Source organism: Elephas maximus, chromosome 3 (genome assembly GCF_024166365.1).
Source record: "Elephas maximus indicus isolate mEleMax1 chromosome 3, mEleMax1 primary haplotype, whole genome shotgun sequence".
NCBI lineage: Eukaryota > Metazoa > Chordata > Mammalia > Proboscidea > Elephantidae > Elephas > Elephas maximus.
Window position 1 is genome coordinate 211804980 of NC_064821.1, and position 12174 is coordinate 211817153.

At 46.9% G+C, this 12174-nt stretch overlaps 1 protein-coding gene across 1 annotated transcript; it reads right to left on the bottom strand.

Moving 5' to 3' along the window:
- Positions 1-1081: 1081 nt before the first annotated feature.
- On the bottom strand, positions 1082-3885 carry MYOCOS (myocilin opposite strand). Its single transcript, XM_049875724.1, has 2 exons — positions 3791-3885; positions 1082-1235 (listed from the first exon to the last, which is right to left on the bottom strand). The coding sequence occupies exons 1-2, from the start codon at positions 3883-3885 to the stop codon at positions 1082-1084; spliced, it is 249 nt and encodes an 82-aa protein (XP_049731681.1).
- Between the last annotated feature and the right edge of the window lie 8289 nt (positions 3886-12174).

Below are 12174 nucleotides of genomic sequence, written 5' to 3' on the forward strand. Positions count from 1 at the left end.
GGAAGCTTGAGTCCACACCCACCAGACAGCCCGTAGACTCTCCATGGCCGGGGGGGCTGGGCCACATTTTTAAGGGCATGCCTTGAGAAAGAACACTCCCCAGGACTCTATTGAGGACATGGACGACATGAGAGCATGTAAGGGCTTTCCCATACACGTGTATTTGAATTTTTTGCATTTTCAAGGCTTTCAAACCGTTCAGAAGAGGCCTAAAGGTCTTTAGAAGTGCTTTGGGGTTGGCTCAGAGGCCTACATGGTAGGCCTAACCAGATCGCCCGGCACTTGGCTGCTTTTCACGAGGGTTCTTCTGTTACAGGGTTTGAAAACTCACTTCAGTCTCTGAGGAGGAAACTTTGAAAGCACTGTGCCTAAATGTAAAACTCAACCACCCTCGACCAGCTCAGGGCTGGGGGTGCAGCTCAGTTAACCTAGTATAAACCAAAAACCAAACTAAACCCACTGCCGTGAGTTGATTCTGACTCGGAGAGGCCCTGCAGGACAGAGCGGAACCGCCCCATAGGGTTTCTGAGGCTGTAATCCTTACAGAAGCAGACTACCACATCTTCGTCCTGCAGAGAGGCTGGTGGGTTCAAACCTCCAACCTCTTGGTTTAGCAGCCATTGAGCCACCAGGTCTCCTGAAACTAGTATAAAAGGGCCATAAAAACTGTAGTGTCTGGGGCAGGGTTTTGAAAATCCAAAAATCTCAGTTTCCTCTGGATCACAAATCTTTAGACAAGTCACAGAGGCTACCCCGACTTTTCACTCCTTTGGACTTAGTAACGCACAGCAAGGCCTGATGATTTTTTTTAATTCAAAAACAATCACCTATGATAAGCGCTCTACAACGTAGCATAAATTAAAGATCAAATAAATACTTATAGGCATGGCTTGAAAAACAGAAGAAACCTCCGAGTGCATTAGTGAGGACAAACAAACTCAACAGTGGCTCTGGGAGAAGTACGAGTGGGAAGAACAAAGATCTTCCAAGGCAGCCTTCAAAGATAACCAGGACGTCAGTGAAACTCTTGTCTGGAATTCTGTGCAAGAGGCCACTTCAAAAAGATTGGAGTATTCTGTGCTCAGGGGTCTGTGGAATCCTCTGCTGGAGAAGGAGGTGGGGCTGGGGGCACCGTGGGGTAGGCCTTGCTAGGATGAGGGACTTCTTTAGAATCAGAATCAGAATTAGAGAGCCCCTCCTTGGCTTTGCAGCTTTTCTTGCTTGATGTCTCTTCCCTACAATGAAAGGCACAAACGAAACGTTACTTGAATAAAAGACCAAAACCAAACCAGTTGCTGCCAAGTCAACTCCAATTCATGGCGATCCCACGTATGTCAGAGTAGACCTGTGCTCAACAGGATTTTCAAGGGCTGATTTTTTGGAAGTAGACCTACAGGTCTTTCTTTTTAGGAGCCTCTAGGATCAAATAAGCAAGCAGATCACAGCGCATAAGAGAGCCACTTTTAACATTTTAGAGGACATCCTTCCAGACTCACCTATGAACACTTACAGTGATATCCCCTTGCAAAAATTGGATACACTATTTATGCTGTGCAAGTCAGCTCTTCTCAAGAGTTAGCTGATCTGTCTCGATTGGTCCTGAGATACCATGGGACCAAAGAGACTAAAAAAAAAAAAAAAAGACTAGCTCCTTCAATTTCGGGATTAAAGCTCTTCCCATAAATTGGTTCTCTCCACTTCCTTCCAGCTAGCTCTATGCAGATTTCACCCTGGGGCAGGTTCTGTTTCAGTGTTTCATTTACATTCCAGCTGTTGTCTGGGCTGGTAAGCCTTAGACTTCACCTTCCACCTAGCCTGCCTCACCTGCAGCCTGCTATGTTCTGCTGAGGTAACCCAGGGCTCTTCAGTCCTGCTCCAAGGCTGGGCAAGCCCTGCCTTCAAAGGAAGAGCCTTCAAGTAATTAAAAGATTTCTATTTAACTGTTAACTGAATACCCACTACATTCCAGACACTGCTCTAGAAACAATTTTGCCTTTTAGCTGAGGAAATGAAGGCAGAAGGTGACTCCTGGCCTGTGCCACGTGACTGGGAAAAGGGAGAACTGGAATCCAAAGTCAGGTCTCCTGACCACAAGTTCACTGCTGCATCTTCCAATAGAGCAGATCCCTGATGTTGCCGAGGTGGGGTGACGAGAAGGGGTTGTGCGGGGGCTAGGGGCAGCGCTAGAATTGTGCCATCTCTTCCTTGTTGGGTAGACGTTAGAGCGGTGAACACAGCCTCCTAGAGACGATGCCCCACTAGGCCAGGGGTGTCAAAGTGACCATGTGCCCCATCAGCAAAGATCTTCAACTCCCCTGTATGTATCTCAACTAAGAAATTGTATATAATTTATGTCAATTTGCTAGTATCTTAACTTCCAATAATCTCTAAGACTCATTGTGAGCAATACTGGATAGAAATCCACATTTCAAATCAATAATCTTGATTTCTTTTTGCCGACTTCTTACCAGATTTAATAAGACCGCCATTTTTAACCTCATAATGCTCCCGGCAAAGAGCTCAAAGTAGAAGGCGTCAGCTTTGCTGACTTCTCTTGCTTTCTCATATTTGCATTATTAGAATTATTTCAACCCAAGCTTCCTTGGCAGAAACTTTTTTTTGGGTCTCTTTTAAGAATTACATTAGTTTGGACTAGATAATATAACTTGTAAGCCCACTTAACTGACACAAGTAAACTGCCACATTTTGGCATCTGCTGAAAGTCAGAGAAGGAGCCCCCACTGACTTCACATTTGCAGCTCTGGTCTTCCCATCGGGAAGGTCTCAGAACCTCTGTGTGGCCTCCTGAGGCAGTGAAGGTGTGGCGTCCACCAAACACCAACTTCAGTGGAGCAAAAGTTTAATATAAATGTAAGTTGCAGTCCTAATATTTTCTCTCTGCACCCTCATGGGTTGTGTTGGGCACTCCGCTGTGGGGCTGGAGCCCTGGGCTCTATCGACTGTGATGGTGGTTGGAAGAGACGTGTCGCCACAGTGGTCATTGAAGGGTTGCCAGATTTAGAAAATAAAAATACAGGTCACCCAGTCGCCTGGCTAAATTAGAATTTTAGAACTAATTTTAGTATAAGTATATCCCAAATGTTGTGTGAGCATACTTAGAAAAAGCAATACCGGTTTATCTGAAATTCAATTTTACCTGGGAATTCTGTAGTTTACTTGCCAGCCCTGCCATTAGGGCCAGTCTCCGCAGGTGCAGACTTCCAGACCCACCCCCGCACAGGACGCCCCCGTCCCTTGGGCCATGTGACCAGCAGGCTGGTGAGGGTCTCTTCTTTCTGTAAGGTGAGGACCAGCTCCCTTCGCTCGTGTACTCTTTGTCCATCAGCTCAGTGCCGGACACCAGGAACATACTGGTGAATGAGATAACCACGGTCCCTGCCTTCAGGAAGCTTACAGTCCAGTCGGAAATGACGGTGAGCTTCAGGGAGTCCAAGCTGTCCCCAAACTTGTATGGAAAGTTATACATTTTTATACTGGGAGGGTATAATGGTCATCAGACTATTAAACTGATAATTAGAAGCCACTGCGCTCTGAAGCTCATCCCACAACCCAAAGTAAACAAATGAATATCACCACCCATTGAAGGACACCATGAGAAAGGTCTGCTTTCCACAACAGGCAGCAAAGCGGTTTCCTCATCCATGAAGTCCGCCTGGCAGCGGATGAGTGAGTTCACATAAACCAAGGGCCTCCTGCTGTGTAAGGAGCTAGGGAGAGCTCAGCAGTTACATTGGATCCCACCTAGCAGGTGAGGAGAGCTTTGGAGTACCTGGTGAACATGGTAGATCTGCGCCTGGTCACCTCGGAGGCTAGGTCTTCGTAGGGGATGTTAAGGCTGTCGCTTGCGGGGACCTTCTGAGCCATGGCCTTGCACTCAGAGGATTTGCGGAGTTGCTCACTCCTGGGGGATCTCCCACTGCACCTGTGAATCTAAGACACAGGTGCCAACAACAGGCTTCAGGTGTCAGAGAAACGCTCTACCTCAATCCAGCACAGCCAGGTTGCCAGAACTTCCCTGCCCTAGTCTCAGTGGGTCCTCGCTACAGCCCTCTCCCCCTCCCCACACTCCCTCACCCTGGTTATAAGGCAGGTAGTTACTCAAACACCTTGCTGTGGGAGCAGGTGGGGAAGAGCAAGATGCTTGACCCACCGTTTAGATAGTACAAACCCCAGTCTTGCAAAGGAGGGAACTGAGGGCAGCTTTCATAGGCCCCCAGTACCAGCTGAGGAAACGGAGGCCCAGAGAGGTGAATTCGCTCATCCCAGGCTGCACAGTAGGGCCTGGAGGGTGCTGCTTCTACTCTAACAGGTGCCAATTCTGTGGAGCCCTTCCTAAAAATGGGAAACAGGACTTGTTTGGCATCATGAGCAAATGCAGCCACCACCCATCTGTCAGTCTGTCCTACTGTGGTGGCTCATGTGTAGCTGTGATGCTGGAAGCTATGCCACCAGCATTTCAAATACCAGCAGGGTCACCCACGGTGGAAAGGTTTCAGTGGAGCTTCTAGACTAAGACAGACTAGAAGAAGGGCCTGGCTATCTACTTCTGAAAATTAGCCAGTGAAAACCCTGTGGATTGCAACCAAATATTGTCCAATATTAGTCCTGGAAGATGAGCCCCCTGAGTTGGAAGGCACTTCACAACAGCTACAACAATGGACCCAGGATCATGAAAATGGCTCAGGACTGAGCAATATTTTGTTCAGTTCTACATAAGGACAACTAATAACTACAACACACTCAGAGCTTTCTTTCTGGAGCGCTTACCTTCTAAAGAACAGCAAAGGCACACAGACAGACCTGGGCTCGGGGCGAGGCTACTTGTTCAGATAAGCACCGAAGCAGATGCTGAGGCTTGATGGACAACAGAAACCAGAGTGAGTCATCATTCATTCAGGCCAGCCACTGTGGGGTGTCCCCTTACACTCTTATTTGATAGCCTTATAACCCTGCAAGGTAAGTATTATGATCCCATTCTACAAATGGGGAAACTGAGCAGCAGAGAAATTAGGTTTCCCAGGGGGCACAGAGCTAGAATTTGAACCTAGGGCTGTCTGGCTACAAAGGCTATGTTCTGTCCACTACAGAGCCAACCAGTCCTTGAGTTTCACCTTGGTGACAAGCCATCCCCAAAGGAATTGGAGGTCAGTCCCTGTTCTGGACACGGTCACTCACATGGTGTCGCTGCTGTCCTTAAATCATGAGCTGCAGACCGGAGCTCACCCACTGACCTTCTGGCTGGATGGTTCATTCCTAGGAAGATGCCCAACTCACCTACCTTTCTGTTTTCCCTCCCATTGTGCAAAGTTTTCCTTTTCGACTTATTGGGAGTCTGACCCAGGATGCCCCAGGCAATTCCATGCTTTCTACAGGTCTCTCTCAAATAGTCTAACTGCCGACTCTCAGGAAAGGACTGGAGGAAAAAGTGTAGAAAAGAGACTATGAAGGGTTAAGAAAACTAGCCTTCTTTCTAACCTCCAGTGCTAAGGTTGGACATCTACCCACAGTCCTTGCTCCAGTTCTCACTCCTTGGTCAGCAGTCAGAGACCCTCACTGACCACCATCCCCTTAATGGTCAACAGACCTACCTTCTGATCCTAGATCTGGTGACTGCATGACCCCTTGCACTTCAGCTTGTGGCTTTGTAAAGAAACGCCTTTATTACAGACTACGTAGCCCGTGTATCAGCTGTTCTACCTCCTCGGAAAAGACAAAACACACAAAACCGCCTTCCCTTTAGTCTTTTATCCTCCTGCACCCAGTCTCTCAGAACTCATGCTAATGGGATGCACTTGCTCCCTTAGGTGGCAGCTGACATTAGTTATCCCTGTGGCCATCACCATGATGGGAAGTCCCTGCAGGTGCTGCACGGAGAACGGGGGTCTCGAGCGCAGAGCCGACAGGGCTTTCTGCCACCCCACAGTGGGGGAGCACCAGCTTAGATGCTGGGAAACTTGAGATCTTGACCTAATATCCACCGAGTCCGTTTAAAAGGCCCTCCGCCAGGACCATCATAATCATCGATTCCGCCCTTGGCAATCGCGGTTCTTCTGTGGCACCAGGTGCTCCCGCTTCAAAAGTAAAGGACTTGACTGACTCCATGACTCTCACTTTTGAGCTGTGTGATCTTGGCAAGTAATTTAACCTCCAGGAGCCCTGGTTTTCTTACCTGTGAAAAGGGTGTACTGTAGTATCCTTCTCCTAGGGCAGTTTAGAGTTTTGAGAAAAATTTTGAAAAATCCCTATCTTTACTTTTTCCACGTTTAGACATATGCATCATAGCCCAGGAGTGAATGTGTGTGCGCGCATACATACCTCCCTCAGTTAACATTGTGAGTGTAATAAGCCTTATCTTCCCACCCGATTATATGCTTTTTGAAAGCAGGAACCGTATTTTTTCTCTCCACCTTCCCAAGGCTTGCTTGGCACAGTGGTCAGCTAGTGGGAGGCCAACGATTACTCAAATTGAATCAGAGTCTTCGAAAGCATTATGTTCCCACCTGTTTCCTTTAATCCTAAGATTTCCCGGTCTCTAAATTCTGAAGGGTTTTCAAAGTGTAGACAAGTTTCTGCATTGTGTTTGAAGCAATTATTGAGGTGCAAGCTTGTTGTAAACCTCAGAAGGGATGCAGTGAACTGTGCTGATTTCCCAAACTGGCCTGTTCTGTGGTTGTTGGTTGCATTTTGATTCAATGGATTTGTAGAACAAAATCTGAGCTTTAGAGAGGGACCTTCTGGGAGTTTGTTGTAGTTCAGATACATCTGAAGTGATCCGCTACGATGCAATTGGGGAAACTTACTACCAAGCCATGCTTCATGAACATACTTACGTGAAACATGCTCCAGAATCCTGACATCCAAACGTAAAGCTTATATTTCAGATACATAAGGAGCGGAGCTGGTATAAAGCAGTCTGACACTAAGAGTCTGTAACTCTTTCCATTAACTATAAGGAAACCACACTGGGAGAAATATGTTACATGCGAGAGATAACACAGCGGTTAACGCTCAACTTATTTGGAATTTTCATTCCAATTTGCTTGTTCAGGTAATCAGAGGACTTTGCTTAGTTCAAACGTGTATAATTTATTTCTTTAGTCCAGCTTTAGTAAATTCCCCTTCTCGTTAAGTATCAGAGCCCTGACTTCACTTGGGCAATAAAGGGTGGCCTCCAAAAGATACAGCCACATTGCATTTCCTGGCACCTGTGAATGTTATTTGGGGAAAGCGACTTGGCAAACGTAATTAAGGATCTTGAGGTCAAGAGATTACCTTGGATCACCTAGATATGCGTCATCACAAGTATCCTTAGAAGAGACAGAGGAGCTAGCACAGGCACACCGCAGAGAAGGCCACATGAAGAGGCAGAGACCGGGATGATGCGCCACAAGCCCAGGGATGCAGGGCGCTCCCAGAAGCGGGAGGAGGCAAAGACTGCGTTCTCTCCTGGAGCCTCCAGAGGGAGTGCAGCTCTGCCAACACCTTGATTTCAGACTCCTGGCCTGCACGACTGTGACAGAATAGACATCTATTGTACAGAGCCCAGCTTGTGGAAATCCGTTATGGCAGCCACAGGATGCTAAGACAGGCAGCAACGCTCTCGGCTACAAGGCACCGTTTCCAGCCTCCTTCACAGTCAGTATGACTACGCCCTAAATTCTGAGACCGAAGTGGGACTTCTGACGCAGCTGGGAGGTGGTCCTTTCTTCTCTGCTGCTGCCTGCACTTTGGATGTGACTGCTTGGTGCTCCTGTCGGAGACGAGCTCCCCTCATGACCGAGGGCGGCAAGAGGGCCTGCCTTTGGGCTGCCTGCTAGGAAAGTGCTGGCCCGGAAGGGAGAGGGGTGGTGGCAAGGAGCAGCGGCAACACCTGCCAACATGTGCCAGCAGGTGTGCATGTGTGGGGCTTGGTCCTGAGAGGGCTGGAGCAAGGGGGGTGTCTAAATGAGAGCATTCTCTTGTGATACCTGTTTTAACTCCCCAGCAAAGGCCCTGGAAGATGGCATTAACATGCTGTTATGATGGCTCTTGGAAGCTTGGAATAAGGGATGGCCCACACTAAGTGAAGTAGAAATCCCAGAATGGATCGTGGAAGAAGGGATACGAAGGCTCAGAAGGGGCATTCTAGAGTGGGTATACTGTGGCAGGAGACCACCAGTTGAGAATGTTCTGTGGGTGTCTAGAGAACGCAAACTAAAACAACCAAACCCAGCAAATACAGAGTAGAACTGCCCCATAGAGTTTCCAAGGAGCACCTGGCGGATTCAAACTGCCGACCCTTTGGATAGCAGCCACAGCATTTAACCACTACGCCACCAGGGTTTCTCTAGGGAACGCAGCAGCGGACATAGTAAGATTCCAAAATAGTAGTGGTCAGGTAGCAGTGCTTACTGATGGAGAACAGGCAGGCAGAATGAATCCCAGTTAGCAGCAAGGTCAGAGTGGCAGCTGGTGGGCCTGATCCCCAGAGAACTGTGGAGGTGGTTAACTGAACACGACCATTTCCAGGGAGAAGCTTGAGTGAGCTGTCAACAAGTATCACTCAGTCTCTACAATCAGCAAAAATCAATAATGGATGATGAGGAGGCTGAGGGCGCCCACCTGAATAACAAGTCCACCATCTGTGCCTAGTTTCTGGGCCCAGAAGCCACTGGCTAGAGAAATGAGAGCCCTAGGAGGAAGGGCCTGCACTACCACAAAGTCCTTCCCAAAGACACTAGGTCCACTCATGCACATAACCATGTGCGGGGACAGGGGTACCCACACATTTTGAAGGCCGCTGGACACAGGATTCAGACATTGACCTGGCGTGTGAGTGGGGCTGGGGCACTGAGGATGCTAGCTGCCATGCACAAGGCCAAAACTCACCATCTCTTTCTTCATCAAACGCTCCTCTGGACGCTGCAAGTGTGCCACTAGAATCCAGAACTCCAAAATCGCTGCTTCTGACAGTTCTTGTCAGCTCAATCGTTTTTTTTTGGTGGAGGGACAGGTTCCTAAAGCTTCCTACTCTATCATCTTCTGTGATGTCACCGAGTGTAGACTTGTGGACTGGCTTTTAATGAAAAGAATATGGTAGAAGTGTAAGGGTGCCACTTCTGAGATTAGTTTATAAAAGACTGACTTCTGTCTTGGGTGCTCTGTGTCTTGGCTCACTTGCTTGGAGCCAGCTGCATGTAGCAAGGGACTGAGGGGGCCTACCAACAACATGAGTGAGCTTTTAAGAGGGTTTCCCCCATTCCAGTATTTAAATGAAGACTGTAGCCTTGGCCCAACAGCCTAAAAACTAACTCATGAGAGACCCTTAGCTCAGGCTAAGCTGCGTTTGTATTTCTGAGCCACAGAAACTGTGAGGCAAGAAGATTTTGTTGTCTTAAGCTCTGAGGTTTCGGGTAATAAGCCACGCAGCACAGCGATAGATAACACAGATGGACTGCCTTTTCAGGGATCAAGGGGTGGAATGAAGTGGCTATCACTCTGTGACCTGCTTGGGGAATTGATGCTTCTTATCCCTGCAACTCTCGGTCCTGTGGGTTTAGAGGTTCTGGCTCCCAGAAGGGTAACACACCCATCAGACTTGGAAAGAGATCCACTAAACTTTAAGCTAGTTTTCCCTTCGGACTCATTTTGTCAAGAGATCAGCAGGTAAAGAAGTTACAAGGTAGGAGAACTTGACTCGGGGCATCAGAAGACAGGGCTGCTCTTAACAACAGGGCCAGGGAGCATGTGTGTGGCACCCAAGTCATCCAAGAGGGCATTTTTGGTACTGCTTGCCCAGTATTGATAGGAAACAGACAAGTGCGGCTGTCAGTCCTAGAAGGGCTCAAACCCCCTCAGGATTCTGACTCACAGCAACAATGTAGCTTTACACACAGGCTAAAGCTGGACGATGAAAAGGAAAACAGAACTGATGCCTTTGTTGGAGAACACTGAATATACTGCGCGTTGCCAGGAGAGCAGACATCAGTTTTAGAGGAAACACCAGAATGCTTCTTAGAAACAAGGGTGGTGAGACTTCAGCTCACTCTTTGGGAAGTCATCGAGAAAGACCGATCGCTAGAAATGGGAGATGGACTGACTCAGTGGCTGCAATAACCTCCTCAGACATAACCATCGGGCAACGTTTTGTTGCTGCATGTATCGCCATGAGTCGGAGCTGACTTGATGGCACTTGACGACAAAAACATTATCCTCCTTAATAAAAGAAGGGCCTGCTTAATAAAATTCCCTCTCATCTCTACTAAGGTTCTGAGTAGCACAGTGGTTTGCCATAAAAAAAAAATAGGCTAGCCTAAAGGTTGGCAATTTGAACACACCCAGCAGCAACACAGAAGAAAGGCCTGGCAATCTACTTCTGTAAAGATTACAGCCAAGAAAACTCTGTGGAGCAGCTTTATCCTGTAACACAGGGGTTGCCACGAGTCGGAATCAACTTGATAGCAACCTTTTTTTTTTTTCAGTCTCCATTAAACATTAATGCATTTTGGGAATCTTTTTTCACCTCAAATGAGGAAACTGTTAACTTCCGCTGCTTTCTTGGCTCAGAATCTAATAAGACCCAAGTTTAAATAATAATTTTACTATTTATTAGCTAATGTGTAAAGAAATACCAGATCAGGATGGCCTAGACACCTTGGAAAGATTTTTTAAAATCATATTTAGAACGCTTAGCATCATACATGGGAGCCCTGGTGGCAGTGGTTAAGAGCTTGGCTGCTAACCCGAAAGTCAGCAGTTTGAATCCACCAGCCACTCCTTGGAAACCCTGTGGGGCAGTGCTACTCTGTCCTATAAAGTTACTCTGAGTTGGAAGCGACTTGGCAGCAAATGGCTTGGTTTTTTGGTTTAGCATTACACACAGATGGACTGGAAGGAAAGCCTACACTGGAAGATGGCTCGAAGCATCAAGGAAATGGAAGACAGGTCTAAGTGATGAAAAGCCCTTTTGGCACTGTGGTTACAGCAATCAGCTGCAAACCTAAAGGTCAGTGGTTCAAACCCACCAGCCATTTGTCTGAGGAAAGATGTGGCAGTCTGCTTCTGTAACGACTATACCCTTGAAAACCCTATGGGGCAGTTCTACTCTGCCCTGTAGGGTTGTTACGTGTTGGAGCTGATTTGATGTGTTGGCAACAGGTTTGTTTTTTTAGTTTATTGGTGATGAAAACTCGCAGGACTTCAAGCCACTACGTGTACCTCCACCTTCCCCTACTAAACATCTTCCATGTTCCCAGCACCTGGTACAGCTGATACTTGGTCCCTTGTCTGATTATACCAGAGCTTAAACTTTTCAGTTCATGTACGTTTACCTTGTCCTATGGTAGACCATTCCTTCATGTAAAGGAAAATGTATTTTTTTAACCAAAAAAATTCTTACATTGGAATACGGAGCAGATTAGCAGCTGTTTACCAACTTTTATTTTACCACTTTCTAGCGGTTATTTAAATACTTGACCAATGTCCACAGTTAACTGGGTGTCTAGGAAATCTATGTTCCTTGGTTTCTCAAATTAAGTGTGGGAAAAATATCTGTAACAACTTAAAGGGATTCTGTACTGATTGTTTTTTTACAGTAACGAACTTTAAAGACAGAACTGAAAAATGACAGATGATTTACATAAAGGAAAAAAAAAGACTAATTAGCAGGCTCATCTCCAAGAAATGACACAGCCCTTCATCAAAAGAAGGGATGGAAAATGACACATACGCCTAAAATAAAACAAGGTATTCATACCTTTTGATTTCCTGCCACAATTAACTGACCAGCCCAGAAGCTGACACAGCGAAAGACTCTACTGTGCATGGTAACTTAAGAGTTCAAGTGACACCAGGTCATATTCATCCTAACACAGAACTGAGCTTCTATCCATCGTGCCCTCAGAAAGACTAAAAATCAGTAGGACTTTTGGTTTGAAATCTGTTGCTATTACCTTCTGGATATTTCAGAAAGGCTCTACAGAGGCACTACTTGGAGCTCTCAGAGCACACACAGCCGCAGACCTGCAGGCATGAACGAGACCAGCACACAGGGAAGGAAGAGGGCCAAGGAGGCACTTCTCTTTGGCAACATGCAGATGTTAAACTGGTGCTACGCTAAGACATCCTAGTCCTATCCTTTTTGTTTCACTTCAGAAGTAGAAAAATTATGGCTAA

Bases quoted from the DNA above. Each gene is read 5' to 3' on its own strand.
- MYOCOS (XM_049875724.1), bottom strand. From the start codon at position 3,885: ATGGCTCAGAAGGTCCCCGCAAGCGACAGCCTTAACATCCCCTACGAA. The intron at 1,236-3,790 runs GTACTCCAAAGC...CTTTCATTGTAG, and splicing joins AGATCTACCATGTTCACCAG to GGAAGAGACATCAAGCAAGA.